We start from the raw sequence: 26,996 nt of genomic DNA on the forward strand, positions 1-26,996 counted from the left end.
ACAAGTCAGACTAAAAAGCAGCGGCAATTCCTTATGTAAATCAGATCTGCGCTTTGGCATCCTGACCCTAAATGTATATACTTGGCAGCAAGTTCTGTTGGTTTTAATGGAAGTTTACTTCTATTTTATTATATTGTATTTATTTGTACTGTAAATAGTTTTGAGTGTAAAATACATAAATATGGAGAATAAGAACTCTGGCTGACATGATCCGCAGCATTATGGAGCCACAATCTTATCTCCCGGGGCTACCATGGATTTACAAAGCAGCCCCAACTGTTGAAAAGCAGCAATAGCACAAGTAGCACAACTGCAGATTTTCCTGTTTGCCACAGTGGGAAGAACTGCAGTAGTGCAACCTGCACAACCTCTGCTCCTCAACAGCAGAAGCCCCAAGGCAGAGTGTGATGTCTCCATAATACTATGCACAATGTCAGCCACAGACCGCTAAATTTTAATCCATTACAATCCCATATTTCATCCAAGGCGTTCAAGGCACCACGAAGATTCTCCCAGTGTATTTTATCCTCACAACAGCCCTGTGAGGTACATTAGCCCTGGCCCAAGATCTTCCAGTGAGCTCCATGCCAGAGTGGGAACTGAAAGCCAAGTCTTCTGAATTCCAGCACTGAGCAAAACGGTTGGGCTAGAAGCCTCCAAGATCCCTTCCAACTCTAAAATTCTATGAAGCTATTCTCACAAGCAGTGAAAACCAGGCTAGGGAAGCCCAGCCCGGTTTTCGCTGTGCGTGAGAAACGCCAATAGCCACACGGCTCCCTGTGGCCATGCAGTGGCAAGCTCTCTTAAGTAGCCCACCACTTAAACCTGGTTTGTGGCACCCAAAAACCGAGCTAAGTGATCTGTGTCTGCCACGGCTCCTTGCAACCACAGTAGACACACTCGGTGGGGAGGTGGGCTCCCAGTAATGCACCGCACACTCGTGCGGTACATTAATGGGACTTAATGGGACATTAATGGGACAGCATTGCTTCCCTGCACCTGACCCCCAGAGCTGCAAGTCAAGTCATGGATGGCCAACAGGAGAGCCACCACTCATCTGGGCGGGTGATCCACCCACCTAGAGAAGAGGAAGGGATCATCTGTGGGGAGGGTCGGGAAAACCCACTCTCCCCGCAGACCTCCTATCGGTGCTGAAGCACCTCTATGATTCTATGATGGTGAGTTCTAGTCTGACACCTAGGAACATAGGAAGCTGCCTTGTACTTAGTTAGACCACTGTCCATTTAGCTCAGTATTGTCTACACCAGGGATTCTCAAGACTGGGTCTCCAGATGTTACTAGACTTCAACTCCCATAATCCCAAGGCCCAGTGGCCATTGGCTGGGGATTATGGGAGCTGAAGTTCAATAACATCTGGGGACCCAACGTTGAGAATCCCTGGTCTACACTGATTGACACTGTATGACTACACTGTAATCTCCAAGGTTACAGGTAGGAGTCTCTCTCAGCCCTATCTGGAGATGCCAGGGAGCGAACCTGGGACCTTTTGTATGCGAGCATGCAAATGCTCTTCCACTGAGCTTGGCCCATCCCCTAAAGAAAATACCTTACAGTGCTCACCTGTAATTTCCCATTGAAATACAAACCAGGACACGCCTTGCTTAGCAAAGGGGACAATTCATGTTTGCTATCACAAGACCAGCTCTCCCCCACACTTAAACCACAATACCACATTGGCTCTTGAATTGCAGGCTCCATTCATATATTGTCATGGCAACTTGATATTGAAAAATATTTGCTTTGTGGACAGGCTCCACCTCAGCTTCCACCTCAGTTTGGAAGCTCAGAACACGTGGGATTGTCTTCTGCACCTTGTTAATGTCCCCTGCCAGCAGTGTTCTCCCCAGCTGACAGTTGGTGTGGGTGCAGAAATTAACGGTGGGCAGCAGGAGCTCAGGAACGTGGGATGGGGAGAGACACAGGGACTGAGGAGGAAAGGGAGATCGGCAAAAATTGCCCCAGCCCTTTTGCATGAGGGGAACATATTTCCCCTGTGGAATGTGAGTATGGATACTGCCCAGTGTGATTAAGGCAGATACATAAGATCAGCTATCTCAAACTTCACTGTGCTGTCTCCACATCGAGAGCACACAATCCAGGCACTGGATGTCTACTGAATGATTCTAGGGACCCCTTTTGGGGGAAGAGTAGAAACCTTCAAATAAATAAATTGATTGGAGGAGAGATGGGTGGGATTTGCTTTCAATGTTTGAAACAAATGATGGAAGAGGTGCAGCTCGCTGGTCCTTTCTTTTCTCTGGTTTTGAATGTTCAGCATGGCCCTGGGCCTGCCTAGATTATGTGGGAAGAAGCCACAGAGGCTGCTCTCGCAAGCAGCCAAGACCAGGCCAGGCGGCTTGGCTGCCCGTGACAACCAGCGGCAAACCCGCCAAGGGAGTCCGCCAGTTAGCAGAGGTTCAGGGTATGAATGCACCCTTAAACCGGGCTACCTGCTCGTATGTCAGTGCCACCGGCTCTCAGCCAGTGCTGGCACAGCAGCGGGCTCCCGGCTGTTGGATCCCCACAATGCACTACACACTTGCGTCCCAGCCCCCGGACCTCTGCTCTACCTGGGACAGCAGCGGCTCATGTGGGCACATGATTCATGCACCCAGCAACTCTTCTGGAGAGTCTGCAGTGAAGGTTAGCTTCTGCAGCCTTCCCTGCCACCCACTCTCAAGCCCACTCATGGGATCATGAGAAAGGGTTCACGGTGTAGCAGCAGGTCCCCCTCTGCTGAAGGAACATAGGAACTGGCCATATGTCAGCCTAAAAGCAGAAGGCCACAGGTCTGTAGAGAGATGAGGCGGAATCAGTCATTCATTGGCAACCGTGCATTATGCTGACTCTATCCTTACACACTGACAAAGGGTAAAAATACAGCCCGTACACTCATATGTGTACACACACACACACACACACACTATTACTTTGATTGCCCTTTGTGTGCTCATGTTTAAGGCTCATGAAAGCTAAGATTTGAGTCTCTAGCATGTGTATGTTTTTTTAGGCAGGCTGCTAGTTTTCCTTATAAGCTGTGCCAAAGCAACCTGCCATATGCCTTTGCTATTATCACCCTGGTCACCAGCAGCAGTTCTATTAACCCACAAGAGGCCCCATTAAGGATGTCAACTCTCCAGTGATGTGTGTGTGTGTGTGTGTTAGGGATGTGCAAATTGATTCGAATTTGAACCGATTCAACTCAAATCTGGGTGATTTACTTATTTGAATTTGAATCGAATCACCCCTTAAAAGGGCAATTATATTCAAGTCAAATTTTTGAAATTTGATTCAAATTCTATTCAAGAGCCATTTGGTACCTTTTAAAAACCATTCAGCCCCCCTGATTAATTTTAAAAGGGTTGAAATTATTCAAATTCAATAGGAATTGAAATCCAATTTTTGGACCAGATTAGAATTTGATTCAAATTCAAAACAAATATTCGGAATTCGATTTGAATTAAAACAAACCAAAAAATGTGTTTCATGCACATCCCCACTCTCATGTATATGTGTTTTTCAGGGAGAGAGTGAGGGGAGGAGAAGGAGAAGGAGAAGCAGAAGAAACCAATCCGATCCTCTGTACCTGTTAATACATTCAATGTGCACATTTAAATGTGCTCATGGATCAGCACTGAAACTGGGCTTAAAAAACTGAACAACCACCACCTTAATCCTATTTCCTTCTTCTTCTTCTTCTCACAAACCTTAGTCCCGTAATGCCTCCAGTTCTGTTCTGTATGTGGTGCAGTGGCTGGACTGGAAAGATCATGTATCTTGCCTGTGAGACTCAGGTTCAAACTGAAGATGACAAGGGAAATCAGTGATTAGGATCTCCTTGTTTATTTTTTTATAGATTGGCAGTGCTGTTCAGCTGCTTTGAATATCAAGAAAGAGGTACTGGGGGTGGAAGCGCTACACTCTTTCATCCTCTTCTTTTCTTCTTCTACATTTCTCTGCCACCGTTGTGATTATCTCCATGTGGGACAATATACCAGGTACTGTACAGGTACCTGTGTATTTCCCCCACTGAAGAAATGTTTCCCTGGATATGCTTTGGGAAAAGATATAGATCAGGGAAATAGCATTTGAAGCAGGGGAGATTACACATTCCCTCACCATCACATCCCCAAATTTCAAAATAGCCATGTGGAATTGCTACTTAGAAACCCACCCACCCTGAAATGTTGGAGTTCTTGACCACAGATTGCTTACACACATCTAGTTGAGCTCTTAGACCAACATCCTCTCCCCAAATCTCCACAGAGCTTTATCAGTGCATCTTTCTCTCTTGATGTTCTTTATCTGCTTCAGAGCAAAGATAGGAATGTAATTCTTCTATTCCAAAGAAGCAGTTTGAAGGTGTATAAAGTAAGTGGAGGCTAGGTGGGTGATATTTCACTGATTAAAAAAAGAGTGAGTGCAGAAAATTGAAAAACCTCTCTGAAGTTATTCAGCTATGAGCTGAGAAAGGAGCTTGCCTTGAGAGCAAGAAAGGAACCTGATCAGTTGTGGCGCTAGAAAAAACAAGTTGTTCTAGTAAGAACTAATCTCTGCCTACTTTCCTTTCACTATCTCTGAAAATGGATTTGGTCCAAATCATTTAGGCATCCTGCTATGGAGCTGCCTCTGCTCTTGGTTGGCTGCAACCAGGTGTGAGATGCTGCATTTTATATTGCCTCCTTAAAGACTAAACAAAGTAGAGGCTTGAGCTACATTGAGCTAAACAAGGAAGAGGCTTGAGCTCAGCACAGACAGACAAACAGATTGACTTTTATTAGAGAATGTTTAACATATGGTTTACAAAAGCAACAGTATTAAAATCAGTTTTAGTCCTCCTGAACAGGGAGCTCAGAGCTACTTACAGCATCCTATACAATACACAAACAATTAAAAACAAAGAAATAAAATTGCTATATAATAACACAGCAAAAAGAACTATGTCCATGGCAAAAATCCCAACCCCTGGTAACTGGGCAAAGAGGCATCTTTTTAAAGTGGTGTTTCTCTTATATTTAACAGAGTGAGAGCAACTGTTTCTGTTCCTCTCAGTCTAGCATTCTTCCCAGTGGTCACTCACTGCTGGTGTCAAGCTTGTGTTTCTTTTTAGACTGAGATCCTTTGGGACAGGGAACCATCTTCCCATTCCTCGCACTATGGCTAACTCTCTTGGTTTAACTTTTGCTGTTTGTTGAAAAGTGGCATATAATATTTTAAATACTAGATAGATAGATAGATAGATAGATAGATAGATAGATAGATAGATAGATAGTTCAGTGATTAGTACTATAAAAGCATACTTGAATAGCAATTTTACTTGCCATTTAATGTTCTCAAAAAAGTGTCTAACAGGGTCTTCTTGGGCAAATTGTTCCAAAGGCTCTTATTCAAACAGTCCAATAACATGTTCCTTTCCCATCCTCACTAGGTGGAGGGACCACAGCAGTTATCGTCCTGCTGACTTCAGCACAGAGTCAGATTCATTAAAAAGCAGCAAAATAAGGTCTTCAGGTATCCAGGTCCCAACCCAGGTCCGCTTTGAACTAGACCAGAAACATAATAGCCAGCATTCTGACTAATGCTGCACAAATGCAGCCAGAAGAAAGACCCATGCAGTGGATGTTGATGCATTCCCACTTTTGTAGGTACTCGCACATGCACAGAGGGTTGATTTTTTGCCAATCTCCCCTTCCCCCAGAAGCGCTTTGTGCAATGAACAAATATATCACTGAGGGTGGCACAACCCCCAGGGACATATTTGCATATTGCTCCGAGCACTGGGGAAAGGGAGATTTGTGAAAATTGCCCCCCTCACCTGTGCAAGTGCCTATGCTTCAGAAGCAAGAATGCAACCAGTGCACTCTTCCTTCTTTTGGCTGCATACACACAGTGTTGGTCAGGATATCAGCCATTATGTTTCTGGTCCATTTCAGAGGGCTGATTCTTACCCTTAAAGCCCAAAATGGAATTTGCCATTGGGAGCCAATGCAGTTGGTATTGATTGATTGATTCAATGACTGATTAAGTGCAATCAAGTTGGTGTCGACTCTTAGCGATCACATAGACTCTCTCCAGGATGATCTGTCTTCAACTTGGCCTTTAAGGTCTCTCAGTGGTGCATTCATTGCTGTCATAATCGAGTGAATTCACCTTGCTACTGGTTGTCCTCTCCTTCTCTTTCCTTCAACTTTCCCCTGCATCATGGACTTCTCAAGGGAGCTGGATCTTCACATAATGTGTCCGAAGTATGATAGTTTGAGCCTGGGCATTTGTGCCTTGAGTGAAAATTCTGGATTGATGTGTTCTATGATTCATTTGTTTGTTTTCCTGGCTATCCATGGTATCCTCAAAAGTCTTCTCCAGCACCAAAGTTCAAAAGTGTCAATGCTTTTTCTATCTTGCTTCTTCAAAGTCCAGCATTCACACCCATATAGTGTCATGGGGAAAACCATTGTCCAAATGATTCTAATCTTTGTAGATATAGACACGTCACAGCATCTAAATATCCTTTCCAAGGCCTTCATTACTACCCTACCATGTGCTAGTCTGCGATGTATTTCTTGACTGCTGAATCCTTTACTGTCCTTTACTTTACTTTACTGAAGACAATCCTTTACTTTACTGAAGAAAGATCTTCATTGTCAATTCCAAGGCTGGTTGCTATACCCATTGTCATTAGTTTAGTCTTCTTTACATTTAATTGTAATCTCATTTTTTCACTGTGCTCCTTGATTTTCATTACTAGAGCTTGCAGATCATCTGCATTCTCAGCTATCAGAGTGGTGTCATCAGCATAACACAGGTTATTGGTTTCTTCCTCCAACTTTAAAACCACGCTCATCTTCTTCCAATCCAGCTTCTCTCAGTATATGTTCAGCATATAAATTGAATCAATAAGGAGAAAGTATACAGCCTCATCTTACTCCTTTGCTGATCTGGAACCAGTCTATTTCACCATATTCTGTCTGGACTGTGGCTTCCTGTCTTGTGTATGGGTTTCTCATGAGAACAATGAGATGTTCTGGGACACCCATTTTCCTAAGGATATTCCACAAATTCACATGGTTGACACAATTGAAGGCTTTTCTGTAGTCATTAAAGCACATATTGACTTCTTTCTGGTATTCTTTTGCTTTCTCAATTATCCAGAATGCATTAGCAATGATGTCTCTTGTTCCTCGGCCTTTTCTGAAACCAGCTTGAACATCTGGCATTTCCCTTTCCATGTAGGGCTCTAATCTGTGTTGGATGATCCTGAGCATTATTTTGCTAGCATGTGAAATTAAGGATATTGTGCTATGGTTTGTGCAATCTGCTGAGTCTCCTTTCTTTCGTATGGGTATGTAGACTGATCTCTTCCAATCTGTTGGCCAATGTGTCATTCTCTAAATTTGCTGTCATAGTTTGGTTAAAGCCTTGACTGTTTCTTCTTCTGTTGCCTGCCATATTTCTGTAGCTATCCCATCAATTCCTGTAGCCTTACTTGGTAATGACCGGAGTGCTGATCTGACTTCATCTTCCCATACTAGAGGTTCTTGCAAGTAGGGAATATCTTCTAGACTATCTTAGATGTTGACATCGCTGCTGTACAGATTTTCAGTATAATCCTTTGATCTCTGTTTTATCTTCTCTGATTCAATTACTATCTGCCCTTTGGCATCCCTTAACATACCAGTTCGAGGTTGGAACCTCCTTCTGAGTTCAGAGATCTTTTGGAAAGCTTGACTTGTTTTTCTGTGTCTATTTTCATCCTCAAGGTCTTTACAGATATCATTGTAGTACTGCTCCTTGTGTCTTCTAACAGCTTTCTCAAATTCCCTATTAGGTTCCTTCATGAGGACTTTATCTTTCTTGACTTTGGCTTCTATCCTCTTCTTGGCAATTTCTACCATCTGTTCTGACATCCATTTTGCTTTCTTCTGTTTCTTGTTCTTTGGCAGTCTCTTTCCAGATTCTTTGATTTCATTCCACAGTTCCTCTGGTTCCCTATCAATGAGGTACAGAACTTCAAAGTGATTCCTGATGTTCTTCTTGAAAATGGTGGGTACATTCTCAAGATCCTGTCGGGGAAGCTGGATATATATAAGTTTTTCTGCCATAGCTTGACTTGGAACTTGCACATGAGCAGTTTGTGATCTGTTCGACAATTGGCCCCTGGCCACGTCTTTGCTGTTATAACTGAGCTGTTCCACCTTCTTGCACCAATAACGTAATCAATTTGATTTCTATGTACTCCATCTGGTGATATCCATGTGTATAGGCGCCACTTTGGTTGTTTGAAGAATGTGTTAGTAGTGAAGAGATAATTAGCATGGCAGAAACTAATGAGTCATTCTCCTGCTTCATTTCTGTTTCCTAAGCCATATAGGCCGACTGTGTTTACCTCCTTACCTTTTCCAACTTGCATTGGAAATCTCCAACCACCAGCAGGACATCTTGCTTACATGTTCTGTCAATTTCAGACTGAACTTGAGCATAAAACTCACCAACTTCCTCTTCTTCTGCATCAGTTGTTGGGGCATAGATGTGAAGCACTGTCATGTTAAAGGGTTGTCCATGAAATCTAATTGATATTAGTCGGTCACTGACCGCATTGTACTCAAGTCCTGTCACTGTGAAAGCAACACCATTCCTTCTTTGTTTTTCGTGTCCTGAGTAGTGAAAGGTATGATTTTCTGACTAAAAGTGTCCCATTCCATTCCATTTTAATTCACTCATGCCCAAGTTGTCAATCTGTAGTCGATTCATTTCATCTTTCACTGTGTCGAGCTTTCCCATATTCCACGTCCCCATTGTAATTTTGTCTTTGCAGCTTCGGATTTTCTTTTCCCGCATGGCAGCATCAGCTGCTAGACGTCCAAAAAGCTTTAGTTTAACTGCGTCATAAACACCATCGGTACTCTGAGAGATCCTTAGCTCTTCCTTAGTAGCATGTTGAGTACCATTCGACCTGAGAGGCCCATCATCCAGCACTACACCAACAATCATTCAATTCTGTCTATCCATGTGGTTTTCTTGGTAAAATACAGGAGTGGTTTACCATTGCCTTCTCCCATACAGTATGAAATGAAGACTTTGTCGTTGTCACTGAAGTGATCATCTACCTCCAGCACCTTCCTATATCACTGCTGCCCAATATAGGTGCCTGCTTGCTTTAGCTGGGCAGCTGGAATGACCTTTGCACTTTGGTTGACCCTACTGGGAGTATACCTCCCAGCATACTTTGCTCATCCCTCCCAGGAATACCGCCTGCCCCGTGCCAAGATGAGGCAGCATAGCAGGACTTGCAGGGGGGCCAGTTGGTATAGCACTGATGTAATATGGTCATAAGACTGGGCTCTCAACAGCAGTCTTGATGCTGCACTTGCACGTTATTCACGACCCTGTGTAAGCTTCTCATTTTCCACAGGCACTTGGGGCAAAGGTCTGGGTTTCAGGTTTTCCCAGGCAAGCAAAGCACAAGTCCAACGCTCTGCTCAGGATAAATGTTGGTGTACTGGAGAATCCAGTTCTGTGGATTTGGCTGCAGTTCTTGTCAGATTATTTTCCCCTTTCAGTCCTGAGGAGGAATAAAAGAATGTGTATTTTTAAGGTGAGAAAATGTGAGTGCCAGAAGCAGCTTTAAAAAAAAAAGATGAAATGCCGTTACAAACTGAAGGAATGTATTCAAAAATAAAGAAAAGAAAAAGGGCAGAGCAAACAGTCAAAGCGCTAATCTTGATGGCATTATGCAATATTGTGGATATTCAATAGGGACCCCATTGTCAAGAGGAGAAAGGAAGAAAATCATCACCAGTGCAGGAACCTACAAAAGTGGAAGGTGTAGGTGTCTGTAGATGGAAAGTTTCCAAACTCCACAGGAACAGATAGTGGGAGGGAAGAGGACTGGTCACCAGCTTGACTCCACCCATATCTTGGTACAATGCCTTCTTGCTACACCTGTAGATATATATAGATATCTGTGTAGCCCCAAATATTTCTACAGTCTCTTAGCGTGCCAGGCAGAAGAGAAACCCTCACTGTCGCTCCATGTGAGTCAGCCCAATCATCATGAGGAAAGAAGTTTGCACCATTGCCTTTGCCAGAGCTGTCTTCTCTGAGTTCTTAGGCACCTTGATTTTCATCTTCTTCGGTTTAGGCTCGGCCCTGAAATGGCCCTCTGCCTTGCCAAGCATCCTCCAGATCTCCCTGGCTTTCGGCTTGGCCGTCGCCACTATGGTGCAGACATTTGGTCACATCAGCGGCGCCCATTTCAACCCAGCAGTGACCATCTCCTTCTTTGTCGGGAACCAGATCTCTTTTCTCCGGTCCCTCTTCTACATTGTGGCCCAGTTGGTAGGAGCCATTGCTGGTGCAGGCATCCTTTATGGAGTGACTCCAACTAATGCCCGTGGCAACTTAGCAATCAATGCGGTAAGTACTTTCTGCTGCTGGGGATAGAATTCATTCCAGAGACAGTCTGGCAACTTGTGCGAGGAATTCTCAGGCAAACAAACATTCCCTTATGGAGAAATTGCATCTCCATAGAGAGTCAAAAATAATGGAAGCGACTCCGTCCCCTCAATAACTTGCAGCTTAAGAGATTCCATCTGCATGTGGTATCCCCAATTGAAACCTTGGCACGTAAAGAGACAAATATGTAATCTGAATGGGGTACCTATAGGGATTTGTTATGCTTTCAAGAGAAGGGCTGTAAATTAAAAAACCCTAAATGAAGTACAAAATCTGGTTAGTAACTGGTTTCAGTATCATCAGCTAAATGAAATTTATAAGAAGGATCTTAAAGTTGGATCTGAGGATCAAATGTTGAGATTCGAGAAGGAGTTGTGTGAAAATGATGAAAGATTAGTCTCCAAGATGTATAAGTTGTTGCTTTTGGAGGAGACAAGCGATGAAGTGGTTAAAATGACTATGATAAAATGGGCTCAAGATGTGGGTCATAATATAGATATGGCTGCTTGGGAAAAATTATGGAAAACTGATTTAAAGTTTACTGCATGTTATACTTTAAAAGAAAATTATTATAAGATGATGTATAGGTGGTATCTGACACTGAAAAAATTAGCATTAATGTATAAAAATGTTTTGAACAAATGTTGGAAATGTGGACAATGTGAAGTAACTTTTTTCCATATGTGGTGGTCATGCGGGAAGGCAAAGCCTTTTTGGGATATGATATATAATGAGCTGAAGAAGATTTTTAAAATGACATTTCCTAAGAGGCCAGAATCCTTCCTGCTGGGAATGAGTTCTTCAGAAGAAATTTAACATGTTTTATGTATGCAACCACGGCGGCCAGAATAGTATATGTGAAGAAATGGAAAGACAATAAAATGCCCTCAAAAGAAGACTGGTTGATAAAAAATTTGGAATATGCTGAGATGGCAAAGCTTACAGCACTTATAAGGGATGAAAATTTGGAATGTTTCAAAGAAGATTGGGAACCACTTTTATTTTACTTGAAGAACTATTTTTCTAATATGGACCTTTCAGCAGGGTTTGAAATATAGTAATAACAGCAGGTTGAGTTGGGTAAAATCGAGTAGTAATGTGGAGTATGTATGTTTTGAATTATTATAGCAATGGTTTATATGTATAGTTAACATGAACCACGCAGACAGGTAAGCGCGAAGTCAATATTTACTTAATCAAATAAATGAATGTAATTTGACTCTAAAGTTATTGTAAAAGCCAATAAAAAACTTAAAATGCGGGTGGCAGGGGGGAGATACCAGCTGCATGTCACACTGCAGCGTAAGATGAAAAGTGCTCTTATGATACACCTGGCAGATTGCTGCCATGACAGGTTTGCCATGACAAGTAATTTACAAGACGATATTTCTTCCAAAGGCTTCTCATAACCTAAGGGGGTGAGTGAGTCAGTCCAAAATGAGAGGGAAAGGGAGACGTGCGGGGAGAGATATTCTTTAACTCCAACTTTACCATCTGAAGGAGGAGCAAAATAAACGTGTAAGGAGGCTAGGGACAGAAATTGGTTGTGTGTGTGTGTGTGTGTGTATTTTTGAGTGTATATTTTGGCAATTATTTGGCACCATTTCAAACTGTTGTTGCTATTTTTTGTCAATGTGGCTTTGGTCAATCTTGGAAAAGGAGCTGTGCTCCAAAGAGCTGTGTGTCATGAGCACATAATCGGGCTTTTCAGGCTCCCCTTTCTCACTGCCTCCTCTTTCTTGACATGCCATTTGAAAATTCACTCTAGTTGCTTGGAGGACTCTCAGGAGTGGCTGTCCGTGCAATGCAAAGGGATGCAGTAATTGGAAAGAGAAAATCAGCCACACAGAGAGACCTCTTTAGCTCCCTGCTGAAGGCCATAAGCCCATTGATTCAATGGTCTTAAGCATGCTTAACTCTATGCTGGATGGTGGCCATGTTAAACTAGCTGGGAAGATTTAGGACTCAGAGTCTAATTAGACCTGGACAGAGAAAGACACTTTGAACCTGGTGGTGCAGGATGAGCTTGAGCTTAAGGAGGTGAAGTCCAAGTGCCAACAGAGGTTACGTTTAGCTCCTGACCCAGAACCTACTGCTTCCATGGCCACTCTTGTGGACCCGTGCCACAAGACTGCAGGCCACTTTCACCGGAGCGAAAAGGCAAGGCACCTGCTCAAGGCTAGGCAGATTGAGCTGGACCTGCCTGAACACCTGATCCCCAAGGATGTTCCTACCTGGTTGAACTCCACCTTTCTCTTGCTCCAGCACCTGCAAGAGCAAGAGGGAGCCATCCACAGCCTAGCAAGGCATAGTGGCTTGGATGTGTGTGACCCGTCCACTGTGGACTGGAAGCTCATTTCCAAGCTGGTCTTAGTATTCGAGCCGTTCTGTGCTGCCATGATCAGCTTGTGTACTGAGGCAGCTATGCTGAGCTGGGCTTTGCCCACTGGTGTTCTCCTCGCGAAGACCATGAGTGATCTCCAGGCCACTCTGACCACTGGGGACGCAGTCACCCTGGCAGGTCAGCTGAGGGCTGGGGTAGTGGAATGGCTCACTATACCCTTGTGTGCATCTGCATGGCATGTCCTGGCATGCATCTGTGACCCAAAGATGAAGGGCAGAGCTGTCACCCCTGACCAGCTGCCCAGGTGGAGGGACCTCCTGGTCAAGCACATCAGGCATGCAGAGGAAAAGAGGCTAGGTGCAGATGACGACCAAGAGGAAGGGGCTGGTGTGCAGCCTAGCAGTGCACATGCCATCCCCAGCAGCACTGCCACCACCACCACTTCTTCCCAGCGCAGCAGCGCGGTTTCTCTGGCTGTGGCACCAACGGAGCGGCCAGTGCCACCTCCGCATTATGCCACCTGCTGGTTCACAGAGGGCTTCTCTGGGGTCTTGCCAGGGGGACAGGAGGAGCCTGCCCCTCCCTGCAGCCGTGCTGAGCAGTCTGTTCCGCTCAAGCTGCAGGAGCTGGCAGAAGGCCAGGAGACGGAGCCGTGCCCATTTGGGGCAATGCGTCACCATGTCTGGCCGGACTTGGCAACCATTGCTGGCCGGTTCCTCTCATGCCCGCCAACCAGTGTCTTGAGCGAGAGGTTGTTCTCCATGGCTGGGGACGTGGTGACTCTTCTACGCTCCTGTCTGGATGCTGAGTTGGTCGAGCAGCTGGTCTTCTTGAAGGCCAACCTCCCCCTGCTGGGCTACTCTGAGCTGGCCATGGAGGGTGAGTGAATCGCGTCACCTCCCTATGCAGCTCCTCCCACGCCGTGGCAGCTCATCCCGACCAAGATGTGTCACAGTCTCTGCCCCTTACTGCTGCTGACACATGCAGATGCGCACACTGGCACTACCACACTGCCAGCCCAAGAATGCTGAGATGGGGCACTGCTGCTGCGCTGGCACTCAAGGCCAGGGCAAGTGCTAACCCCTGCTAACTTGGCTAAGAGGCACCTTTTAACGTGGTGATTCTCTTTATTTAGCAGGGGGAGAGTAACTGGCCCTCTCCACCCCCAGCACAGTACCGTGACTGTTGCTGTGTCTATCTTATGTCTCTTTTTAGATTGTGAGCCCTTTGCAGACAGTGATCCATCTTATTTTTATTTATTATTTCTCTGTGTAAACCACCCTGAGCCATTTTTGGAAGGGCGGTATAGAAATCGAATTACTAACTAACTGACTAACTAACTAACTGAGTGCTCCCTGCATCAGGGAGGGGTTTCTTCCAGATGTTGCTGAGAGAGACTACAACTCCCATTCTCAGCTGTTGCAATGGCTGGCCACCATCAAAACTATGGACAATGGGAGTTGTAGTCACTCTCCGCAGCGTACATCTGTGGATCCCTCTTTCTTGCAGGAGCACCCGCTTGCCTGGTCCTGAGGGCTGGAAGGCAGAAGGGGCACACCATGCATCACAGAGGCACGCTGCTGCATGTGCAGGCACAGGGATGTTTCTGGGATGCTATGTCTCACACATGTTACATCAAACTACACACACACACACACACACACACACGGAGCACACTGTCACAGATGGTTTGCTTTGCTTCCCTTTAATGTTGAATAGTGTTTGTTTGATTTGTTTCAGCCATGCATGACACCACGAGGGCCATGACAGAGGTGGGTGGCGCGTCCTGGCCTGACGCTGCTATTGCCTAGAAGCATCAGCAACACCCATCCACAGAGGCTGTGGTTGGTGGGGCGGGGGAGGCAGGAGGGAGGGTTTTGGAAGATGCATGCTGATATGAAGGAATTGCTTTCATTGATTATTTTGAATTGATGCCCAAATGAAAATGATGAATGTCCATGTGATAAAAATACGATGCTTGCTGATGCTGATGCTGATGAGTTTTGTTCATGCATTTCTGTTTTGTAATGTGGCTTTCACTTGTCTATTTAATGTTTGTTGACTGAGACTTTGCTTTGCTTTTTTCCACCCATGGAAGGACTGTGACTGAAGTAGCAGCACATACACACACGCACCCCTCGCCCCTACCCCCAGCCCCCCAAATAGTTGCCATCAAGGATGAGCTTGCTACTGGTGCTGCCCTCACAAATGTCTGTCGCACGCAGACTTAGAGAGCACACACAGCATTCTGAGGTGACAGCCCAAATTTTACCCCTAAATCCACTAACCCTTTCACAGAGCACGCACACACAGGTATACTGTTTCCCCCCTACATAAGGCAATTCAAATGCCTGTGTATTTGGAGGACCTTATGGATGGGCACAGGACAGGTGTTCTCTCTCTCTCCCTCTTCCTCTCTCTGGTTTTCTTGGCAATCAAGATTGGGTCATATCGTGACTTCTAGCATCATCAGCGTTTTAATTCAAACTAGGTTGCTTGCATCTACAATAAGTTGTGCTGCTCGTGCCACAGGCTCCAATCTGTTGCAGAAATGTCAAAGAAATGCGCAAGAAGAAGAAGAAGTGTGCTTTTGTTGTCATCACCACTCTTCTACTTGTGTAGGTGGCAGGGGGGGCCCAAACCTTGCTGTTCCGCTGACAGAATGTTGTTTTGCATCCTTACGTAAGCCGCTTTTATGGCCAGGTGCCACAGATGTAGCTGTGTCTGTCTGTTGCTTGTGGATGAAAAATGCTTGGGGGAGGGAGGGCAGGGCACATCTGATGCTGTTGTTGACCCTAGTCTGCTGCCCTAGTCTGCTGCATTTGTGATATCACACTTGCTTGCTTGCTTGTTGCTGGCTGCTGCTGTTACCATGCATTGGGAGGGGGTGTGGGGGGCAGTGCATTTCATTGTTTTTGTTTGACACTGTTGTGTGTAGATCAATTGCATTTCTGGGGGGTAGTGGGGGCACAATGGATGTGGTGAGTGACACAGTGGATATGCACGACCTTTGGAAACCTTGTTCTTTGCAAAGCTCTTCTGTTATTGTTGATGTGCGCTGCATCCACCCTATGGGACAATGGGGGCAGACGGTGCCCATTTCTGCCTGTGGGTGCCTCCTAGGAGTGCCACAGTGGGTTGGGCTACACCATCCAGATTTGAAAGGAATAGGGCAAAGGGTTGATTTTTAAAGAATTTGTGAAGTTTGTGCATCTTTGGGGCAGATAAGGACAGAAGAGTAGGGGGAAAGCTTAAAGATGCACAAACTTCACTTCTGGATGGCAGCACACACCCATTGTGGCGCTACCGCTCAACTCCCTTTCTGCCCCGAGGCTGCCCCTAAGACATGCCAATCACAGAAATTCTGAAAAGGAAAAAAAACAGCCCTTTGCCCAATTCCTTTGAAATCTGGGTGGTAGTTTCCTTGCACCCATTGGGCACTACCACCCAACACAACCCACCCTGGGCCACCCAGGTGCCACTCCCCCCCCCCCCACAGGAGTTATAACTAAGGCTGCTGAAACCCCCATTATTCCCTATGGGGAAAATCTTAAAGATGAGTAAACTTCAAAAATTATTTAAAAATCACCGCTATACCCAATTTCTTTGACATTTAGATGGTAGCTTCTACCCATTGGATACTACCACCACCACCCCACTCTTTTGGCCCTGTGACCCTTTTTGAATCCAAATCAATTTTGATTTTGATTCAGAAAATTTGGGTACATATTGAAACAGGTGATTCAGTGGGGGTCAGATTCAGACCCCAAACAAATCGGGGGTGTATACACACACATACACACAGAGAGAGAGAGATACATACATACATACATACATATATATACACACACATTGACAAGGCAATGGAATCCTCTAGGAGAGGACTTTGTTTTATTTTTGCAGCTGTCACTTTGAGATGGCTTTCTTGTCCTATAGAGCAGGGTTTCTCAACCTAGGTTCCCTATATGCTGTTGTACTACAACTCCCATCATGCCCATTGTGGTTGGGGGTGATGGGAGATGTAGTCTAACAATGTCTGGGGAACCAAGGTTGGGAGACCCTGCTAGAGGGGGGAAATGAAATTGCAGTCTTGATTTCTAAGCCGCTTAGTGAAGTGAATTGCTTACTTGGCCTGAAAGACCACACCTGCAGCGAGCATGGGAATTCCCAAGTACAGCATAAATTGCAAAGTAACTTGCTCGAAGGACTGGAATCTAATAGCAACCGTGAAGGCCTCTTGCACATGCTTAGAAAGTGTTTGTCAATGAGCACCGAGCCTTAAGTCTGTCTACTGCATTGGAAGCAAGTCCCTTTGATTTCATTGGGAATAGCCCTCTGATAGGACTGTGTAGGGTTGCAGCCTGAATCTTCTTGTTCTCTGTCCTGACAGCTCAGCAACAACACCACTGCAGGCCAGGCAGTGGTGGTGGAGATGATCCTCACCTTCCAGCTTGTGATGTGCATTTTTGCCTCAACCGACAGCCGCCGAAACGACAACGTGGGCTCCCCCTCTCTGTCCATTGGGTTCTCGGTCGCCCTGGGTCCCCTGGTTGGAGTGAGTCTCTCAGCTATCATTTGAGGCTTTTCTTTTGATTGCACATAAACAAAAGGAAGGGAGAGGTGGGGGGAAAGACCATACAACCATAGGGGAGTTCACACTGCACAGCATGTGAGCTGCCAGTCTGATAACAGTCCATATACTCCTGGGCCAATTGTGTGTAATGCTGCCAGGTCTCCCAAGGCTCAGACCCTACAATGCAGTGGATCAAGCCAGAGAGCAAAGGGCCTGACAGGTCAGGGGATGAAACCACATGGAACAGAGTGGAGCCTAATGGTAACTAATGGAGGCAGAAGGTGGCCCCTGATAAATCAAGTAAATCAGGCTGTGCCAGGTGCCTCGGAGTGGCGCCTGAAGGAAGCAGGGGAGGAATAAATGGCAAAACAAGCCACACACAAAATAACTTCTTCTCTTGGTTTTGACTCAAAATTTTGCTCCTACCCTGGAGACCAGAGAAGAAGGCTAAAACCATGAAACTTCAGGCCAGACTCTAAGAACTGGCAATCCCAAGTTTGTCTGGTGTCACTATAATTTGTAAACTAGCCCATGGAGTATGGGCGAAACGGGGGGGGGGGCAGCCAGGGCACGTGCCCTAGGCACCACGGGGGGGAGGGCGCCATGCCAGTGCCTGCCACCCCCCACTCCATTGCCCACCTGCCCAGCCCCAGGGCCCCTCAGCCACTTGCCATCCTGCTTGTCTTGCCCTCCAGCTCTGGCCTAGGATCGGTGGGTCCTAGGATCCGATGGTCCTGCAAACTACAGAGCTCTTCTCTCCCTGCCTCTCAGCTAATCAGTGGGTGGGTGGGCGGGTCTTCCAGAGAGGCCTCCCTCCATGCAGACCTCCCTGAAGCCTGAACTCAGCAGGCCCCAAGCAAGCCAGGAAGGAGGCAGGAAGTTTTCTCTGCAGAAGACCCTCTGCCCAGACCATCCAGCACAGCTTTTGCCAGGTAGACTGTGAATTCCTTTTTATGGTTCCCCACCCCAGCCTGGGTATATAGGGATCTGCTTGCCATAGGGCTTTGGTATGGGTGGGGGGAGAGACTGAGAAGTCTCTGAATATTTAATTCAAAACAGATTGAAAAATGTGCTGGCTTTAAAAACAAAAACTATCTAAAAAGGCCTATAAGTGGCTTGTTTCATGGCAGAAAATTACAAAAACTTCTGGAACAAACAATATTATATTCATTTATTCATGTATTCATTCATTTATATTCAAGTTGTTTTGCAACCCAGAAGGTCTGAGTGAGAACTGTGAAGCATGTGTTGTGCTTTTATTTTATTTTATTTTATTTTATTTTATTTTCCTTGTGTGTGAACTGCTCTCCAATAACTCACAGGGACTTCAGGGTAAATCTGGCCAACATGTGAATGCAGCACCTCCATTCCAGAGGAGAGGTGTGTTAAAGGGCTTTAAAAGCCTCCTGTGAAAAACCTCCTGCAATCAAACTTTACTGAATTTGTTCAGAATTCTGAGAAAACATACATAGGCTCACACTGCATGGTTGAAAGTCTCCTTTGCTAATCTGCAGCAAGGGGGCCATTTTAATAATTAGTGTTTCTAGTGTGTTCTAGGCATTAAAAGTAGCATAAACATATAATACTCAATGTATATCACTATATATTGTGAAGTGTGCATGTGTGTATTCAGTGAAATGTATTTCCAGGCAGCATACTTATTTTGAAATATCAGACTTAAATCCTTGCGGGCTGGGGTGTGTGGAGGCCCTGGACTTTGAGGGGCTGGGGGCCCATTTTAAAATCTCATCTTGGCCCATTCCGATCTTGCTATGCCCCTGGCAGTCACTATACCTGGGTTTCTGCACAACACCTGCACAGAAGAAACTTCCATGTAGAAAATGTGTCTCTTGTAAACTGACCATGAATTTTCCATCCATGGCAGAGATATCTGAGAGTTAGATTCAATAATAAAAGAACAGCACACTGCTTGTGACAGGAAGGGGCAAATTACAACTATTTCTTAGTCTGGCAGGGGCTGCTTTTGGCCCTGGCAGAACTTGGCTGTCTGCTCCTGTTGCAAATGCCTCTGTCTAGTGTGGCAAACTAATGTATCCTCCTCCTCCCTCCTGGTGTCAAAGTAAGCACTAGTGTGGTGAATGCACATATACCCCATCACGAGCCAACAGTCATCACAAGACAAAGGCTGGCAGGAATCATTCACTGGTTTATAGACTCCTCCCTGCCCCCTGCCACCTTCTTCTTCCCCTATTTTGCTAGTGGCTATTTGGGCAGGTGATCTTCTAGGACAAAGTCATGTTTTTTAAAAAGCATGAGATGAGACAGAGAAAATGACACTTGGAATCCTCACATAACTCCTGACTGTTGTTCTAAGTCTTTTACAGAGATGGCTCATGTTTTCAGGTTTTGATCAACAACCAAGTCTAGTAGTGTTCCTTTTAACAGGGATTTCCAGATATTGTTGACTACAAGTCCCATCATCCCTGTTTGGACAGGGGCCCAGTTTCAGTGCTTGCCCTAGGCACTATTTTCCCTAGATACACCTCTGCCATGGAGCCTACAACATGCAAGGCAATCCCCAGCCTTGGGTCCCCAGATATTGTTGGGCTGCCACTCCTATGATCATCCCCTGGGGATGATGGGGATTGTAGTTCAACAACATCTGGGTATAAGGATTGTGCCTACATCAGCCTCTCCACTGATTGTCAATCTACATACTCAGGATCCAAGCTTGGAGGGAGGCCAACAGCAGCTCGGGTTCAGCCAGCCACCGTGGCCCCCTATCTCCACCCCCTGCATCAGACGCCACCATCAGACGTAGAGAGAAGCAGTTAGCTATGCCCCCTGAGTCTGATGTCAGACACAGGGGAGTAGTTTAGCTTGCAAACAGGGCCGCATGGCCCCATTTGGGAGCAAATTGGCCGCCACCACATTTGTTGCATGGCCAGAGCAGCTCTTCCTGCCTTTAAAGGTCAGGGAGAACTGCTCTTGGCCATGTTGCAAAGGCAACGCTGGCCGGTTTTGCTCCCAAATAGGGCCACGCGGCCCCATTTGCAAGCTGAACTATGCCGCCACATCTGACATCAGACACAGGGGGCATGGCTGGGGCGCGAGGCACAGCATCTGAAGGGTGGCAGCCCAGGTTCTTTGAACCTGTTCACGCAGTGACGGCTCCTCCCGGTCAGAATTGTAGAGTGCCAAAAGCAGAAAATATGGTCAAACAAGATGCACTCTACAAGCGTATCTACAGGATGGATATTTCTTGGTCACTCAAGCAAAGGAGCCAAGCTGCATGCTGCACCAAACAGCATCAGCATAGGTGGCACAAAATCTGTGCTCTAAAGAGCTTATCTTCTCTGATGCACCTCTTTCTGCCCTTCCCTGTTTGTGGCTGCCATTGCTGGGTAATGCCCTAGCCTTCTTTGAGCAGAGATCTGCTGCTTCAGGGAGTCCGAAAGGTCTGTGGACAAACAACACTGTTCTTCCCAACCAACATCACAAAATGTTGTGGATATGCTAGCTGACATGAGAATGTCCAGTTGATGTTTCAGGGAACATAGGAAGCTGCCATATACCGTGTCAGACCATTGGTCTATCTAGCTCAGTTTTGTCTTCACAGACTGGCAGCTGCTTCTCCAAGGTTGCAGGCAGGAATCTTTCTCAGCCCTATCTTGGCGATGCTGCCAGCGAGGGAACATGGAGCCTAGCTGCTCTTCCCAGAGTGGCTCCATCCCCTGAGGGGAATATCTTACAGTGCTCACACATCAAGTCTCCCATTCATATGCAATCAGGGCAGACCCTCCTTAGCTAAGGGGACAAGTCATGCTTGCTACCACTAGACCAGCATATCTATAGACTGTTTGACTGACTGACTGACGGAAAGCAACCATAATGAGATTACAAGAAGGATTAAGATGCCTAACCCACAGTTTTTCCTCCACAGATCTATTTCACTGGCTGCTCTATGAATCCGGCTAGGTCTTTTGGGCCTGCTGTTATCACAAATAGATTCACCGCTGCTCATTGGGTAAGAAGCCAGCTTTTCACCTTAGGATAGATGATGATAGCACCATATGCGTCATGTGAACTACCCTTGATTGCTACAGAGCAACATTTTGTGGTTGCAAGACCAAAGTCCTAATGTATGTCATGGAAGGGTTTTACGATTGCAGATCATGAATAGTATCATATATTTATGGTGTACCAAAGTTTTGGGCCACTACATTTTGGGAAGGTCCACAATACCATAGTAGCAGTGGTGGGTGATGAGATTCAGAACTTGGCTACTATCCCATACACTCTCCTTTCTAACATAGCTGAATTTGTGGCCAAATAAACTCTAGGCTGGAGATTCAGATCTGGACTAGAAATGCACAGAACCCCTCCCCTGACAAAATTTACTAGTTTTATTGAAACTGTTTTTACTTCCCTCATAATTTCTCAGCTCATTTGGCATTATCAGGGTCCTCCAAATTTGACCTTCATTTTTGTTTTTTGTTTTGCTTTTTGTAAGAACTTGGAAACAACTTAGGGATATGCGGATCATATACACAAAGACACACACACATAAAATGAGAAATGTACTAGTTTCATCAAAACTCATTTAGCTTCTTTTGACATTTTTAGAAGGTTTTGCCCAATCAGGAGCCTCCTAATATCCCTTTTTTTAAATTTATTTATTTTTTTAAAAAAAGTAATTTTTGCTTTAGGAGAAATTAAATGGTGACCTTTGTGATCTGGATCTTGGTTTAGTCATTGTCCATTCTTGTTTTAGGACTTGAACAAATCAGTCAAAATAGAATACATTGATCTCCTTTTGTTCCAAATGACCCTCTGGACATATGCATTGTGAAAAAGGGTTATATAATTAATCAGGCACTTGGGGCATGAGATATCACACAAGCTATCTGATGTGGCCATCAGGGGGCGTTTGAAAGCCTTTGAAGATTCTAATGCCTTCTCTTGCTTTCCCAGGTCTTCTGGATAGGACCCATCTGTGGAGGCATCCTGGCTTCACTGCTGTACCACTACTTTCTGATGCCCCACTCAATGAATATGTCTGAGAGAGTAGCAATTTTAAAAGGCACCTATGAGTCAGAAGAAGTGTGGGAAGAGAAACAGAAGAGCATGGAAATGTCCCCCTCCCCATAAACATAAGAGCTCTCGGTGAGAAGGAAAAGAGACACACCAGACACCCCTGATATTGAATGAACCCTGTCTCTGTGCCTAATAATCCAAAGAGCAAGTAGCTTCTGCTGGTGCCAAGGGTTGGAAGAGGGTATGGGGGAGACATGATTGGTGTATATAACCATCTTAGGAATGTGTCTGCATGTGTCTGTGAATGCAAGGCCAGAGAATGGGCTGGTCCACTATGATCTGTCTCTGCAAAAATGCTGTCATCCAGAAGCACTGAGCTCGAATGGTTTCCCAAACTCTCTGACCAGTTTTCCAACCTCTTGGATGGAAGAGTTCTAAAGCATGCCCGGGGTCTAAGAATCTGCAGCTGTGCTGCGTTTGGGGTCATTTGTCCAGCTACTTATGTTTGACTTCCTAGTCGTCCTTTGGACAAATCCCCCAGGCCTATATATGCTTTGGGCTTTCGGGTTTGCAGGTAAAGTAGCCTGAGCTTGAGTTTCCTAGACTTGGTCCCATTCAATCTATGCAATAATGCTTGCCACTAGCTTTTTTTTTTGTGGGCAGTACAGCATTAATATTATAGCATTAATATTCTTCAAGGGCAGCCCCATGGAGAGCACATTACAGTAATCCAGTTGTGATGTGACTAAGACATGGGTAACCGTGGACAGATCTGCCTTCTCAAGAAAGGACCACAGCTGGTGCACTAGCTGAAGCTGTGCAAAAGCACCTCTGGCCACCATCTCCACCTGAGCATCCAAAACCATAGCTGGGTCCAGAAGTACTCCCAAGCTGCACACTTGCTCTTTCAAGGGGAGTGCAACCCCGTCCAGAACTGGCCAAATCCCTTCATCCCAATTGGCTTTCCTACTGACCAGCCTCCATCTTGTCTGGATTCAATCTCAGTTTACTAGCCCACATCCAGCCCATCAAAGCCTCCAGCTCAGTATATGGCATCTTCCTTTGTTCCTATGATTCAGGACATCCACTGCCTCCCTAGGATCAGATGATAAAGAGAGATAGAGCTATATCATCTACATATTGCTGACAACTTAGTCCAAGTTCCCGGATGACCTCTCCCAGCGGTTTCATGTAGATGTTAAACAGCAAATGAGACAAGATTTAACCCTGCGGGACCCCACAAGCCAGTGGCCACAGAGCTGAGCAGTAGTCCCCCCAGCACCGTGTTCTGCACCCTCCCCCTGGGAAAGGACTGAAACCACTCTAAAGCAGTGCTGTCAATCCCCATATTCGAGAGGCGATCCAGAAGGACACCCTACACATACGACGTAAATGACAAATATTTATACACCACATTTCTACAAAAGATCCCAAAGCAGTTTACATGGATATAAATAAATACATAAATAAAATGGCTCCTTGTCCCCAAAGGGCTCACAATCTAAAAAAAGAAACATAAGATAGACACCAGCCACAGCCACTGGAGAGATGCTGTTCTGTGGATGGATAGGGCCAGTTGCTTTCCCCCTGCTAAATAAAGAGAATCACCACTAAAAGGTGCTTCTTTGCTCAGTTAGCAGGGGGCTAACTGGGGCTAACCATGGTCGATTGTATCGAACGCCACTGAGAGGTCCGGCAGAACCAACAGGGACGCACTCCTGTCAAACTCCCGGTGTAGGTCATACACTATGGTGACTAAGGCAATTTCAGTCCCATATCCAGGAAGGAACCCAGATTGAAAGGGATCTAGATAATCCATATCATCTGAGATCTTCTGCAGCTGAAATGCCACTACACGCTCTATCACTTTGCCCAAAAAGGGGAGGTTAAAAACCGGCTTGTAATTGTTCTGGTTGGAGGGATCAAAAGAGGGCTTTTTTAAACAGATGAGGTCGATAAAATTTGGGAGATGATTATGGACAAAATCTCACAAATAAAAAAGCATATCAACTCTCCAGGCTAAAGATAAAATTTTACCACTTTGGATACCTTTCCTAAACAATATTGATAAGTATAAGATAATGCACAATAAATCAGAACATTTTAAATCTGTCTTCTTTTATTAGAAAGTTGAACAGAATGACTCATCTATATTGCAAAGCACACATCGCTTGATATATTTCATGACCATGTTTGATAGCTCTTGTTCTTTTGTTTTGTGAGAATACCAAAATAAAAAAGGATTTTTTAAATAAAGTTGCTCTATACACCAAACACAGAGTCTGGTTGAAAATCTGGCAGGTTTTCTGAGACCTCATCTAATTCTGAAGAATGTGAAGGAGTCACTAGCACACAACAGGTTATCTCATTTCCAACTCTTACAAAGGAGCTGAGGAAAAGGGTTTGTGGGAGGAGGAGATATTCACTGAGAAAGGAATGTAATATGGGTGGGTCTGGGGGCGGGAGTAGAAGCTCATATTAATTAGAGCAGGGTTTCTTAACCTTGGGCCCCCAGATGTTGTTGGACTACAACTCCCATCATCCTCAGCCACAAAAGCCATGTCTGGGGATGATGGGAGTTGTAGTCCAACAGCATCTGGGGGCCCAAGGTTAAGAAACCCTGAATTAGAACAAAATTTTCAGTAGACCAGGTAGACAAGGAAGAGGTTTTGGGAACCATTTGCAAGACTAGAATGGGGAGGAGGGAGACTGAGAAAGAGAGAAAGTAAGGATGTATTAGAGGGAAATCTGATCATCCACGCATAATTGTCCCTGCTATACATCATGCATCTATTGATGGATGAAAAGATGTGCATCATCTCAGAGAAGGGCAGAATGATTCCTAGCACTAGCACCTCTCCTAGGGACATGTTGATGGAGAGCTTCCAAGGAATAAGGGGTGGGGGGACTGTTCCCAGGAAAGGTGTGGGTGCAAGAAATTAATCTGCCCTTCTCTGTGGTCATGTGCATTTTTCTTCCACCAACAGATGCAGGATGGATAGAAGGAACAATTATGCTTTGTTGATCAGATTGACTGTCCGAATGGCTAACCTCATTAGAGTGTGTGCCTGGGCTATTATTTTTAATTATGGTAAAGAGAAGATTTGTTTGTTTCTAGGGCACAGGGCAGGAGGAGTGACAAAAAAAGATTGAAATTTGAGGGCAAATTTAAAACAATTGTAATTTGCCTAAAGTAAATTCTGAAGTTAATTAAGGGACAGCTTCCTCAGGAAAACATCTGTGGAATTTTGGGGATGCTAGCAACATTCAGACAATGGTTTTTCCTGTGACACTCTATGGATGAGAAAGCTGGACTTTGAAGAAGCAAGATAGAAAAAGTATTGATGCTTTTGAACTTTGGTGCTGGAGAAGACTTTTGAGGATACCATGGACAGCCAGGAAAACAAACAAATGGATCATAGAACAAATCAATCCAGAATTTTCACTCAAGGCACAAATGCCCAGGCTCAAACTTATCATACTTTGGACACATTATGTGAAGACCCAGCTCCCTTGAGAAGTCTATCATGCTGGGGAAAGTTGAAGGAAAGAGAAGGAGAGGATGACCAGCAGCAAGGTGGGTGGACTCGATAACGACAGCAATGAATGCACCACTGAGAGACTTTAAAGGCCAAGCTGAAGACAGATCGTCCTAGAGAGAATCTATCTATGTGGTCGCTAAAGGTCGACACTGACTTGATGGCACTTTATCAAGCAAGCAAGCAACATTCCAGTGCAGGGAGTGATAGTTCCACACATCCCTAGAGCATCCCTGGATTTTGCCTAAGGACATTTGAAGCAAATTTGGAGATAAAAAATTGCAGCCAAAAATTCCGAGCAATTTCAAAAAGACATAAGATATGACAAATGAAATTCTCAGAGGGGTTTTCTCATTTCTTTAACCAGACCCCAAAAAAGTTTATCACCTTTGGTTTAGAAATCATACAATTAATTTAAAAATCACTAACACTATCATTAAAATATTACATGAGCTTGTGTTTGTGCAATAGTTGTTTGGGAAAGAATTGTATTTGGGGTTGTGGTGGAACCCTCTCTTTTTAGTGCTTCCCTTTATTTCCAGCTATTTCTTTTATTAGCCTCATAAGTAGAACCATGTGTGACCTTAATTGCTGCGAACTCTGAGTTCAGAGTTCATAGCAATTAGGGTCACTCTCACTGTTCTACTTATATGTATGGGGAGAGACTCCTATGCATTGCAATGAAAGGAAAAATTTCATTTTAAAAATTAATAAAATAAATAAATCCCACAAACTTGGAGCTCCCTAGCACACACACCCCAAAGGTGGGGAATGGGACATCCTCAAATCCCCATTATTCCCTTTGGGAGAAATGAAAAAATTTTCAGAAAATCATTAATAATCACAGGATTGTCTGATTGCTTTGGCATTCAGTGGGTGGTACTCCACATAGGGTGTAATGAGCAGGTTAGAGTCCCCATTATACCCTATGAGAAAAATAATTTTTAGAAAATAAAATATTTTTTTAAAATAGAAAATAAAAAAACATTAAAAATCGTAGGAGTGTCCAATTGGTTTGGGGTTTGGGTGGTAGTTGGCACACATGGGTGCCTACCACCCAACCCAGCTT

General features: G+C 44.9%; 1 protein-coding gene across 1 annotated transcript; it reads left to right on the top strand.

Moving 5' to 3' along the window:
* The first annotated feature begins 10,071 nt into the window (after positions 1 to 10,071).
* On the top strand, positions 10,072 to 22,502 carry LOC128327362 (aquaporin-5-like). Its single transcript, XM_053256138.1, has 4 exons — positions 10,072 to 10,434; positions 17,208 to 17,372; positions 21,295 to 21,378; positions 22,326 to 22,502. The coding sequence occupies exons 1-4, from the start codon at positions 10,072 to 10,074 to the stop codon at positions 22,500 to 22,502; spliced, it is 789 nt and encodes a 262-aa protein (XP_053112113.1).
* The last annotated feature ends 4,494 nt before the right edge of the window (positions 22,503 to 26,996 follow it).

Source organism: Hemicordylus capensis, chromosome 5 (genome assembly GCF_027244095.1).
Source record: "Hemicordylus capensis ecotype Gifberg chromosome 5, rHemCap1.1.pri, whole genome shotgun sequence".
NCBI lineage: Eukaryota > Metazoa > Chordata > Lepidosauria > Squamata > Cordylidae > Hemicordylus > Hemicordylus capensis.

Coding starts and splice junctions, on each gene's coding strand:
- LOC128327362 (XM_053256138.1), top strand. CDS start 10,072: ATGAGGAAAGAAGTTTGCACCATTGCCTTTGCCAGAGCTGTCTTCTCT. Junction 10,435..17,207: donor GCAACTTAGCAATCAATGCG/GTAAGTACTTTC, acceptor CTGTCCTGACAG/CTCAGCAACAACACCACTGC. Junction 21,379..22,325: donor GATTCACCGCTGCTCATTGG/GTAAGAAGCCAG, acceptor TTGCTTTCCCAG/GTCTTCTGGATAGGACCCAT.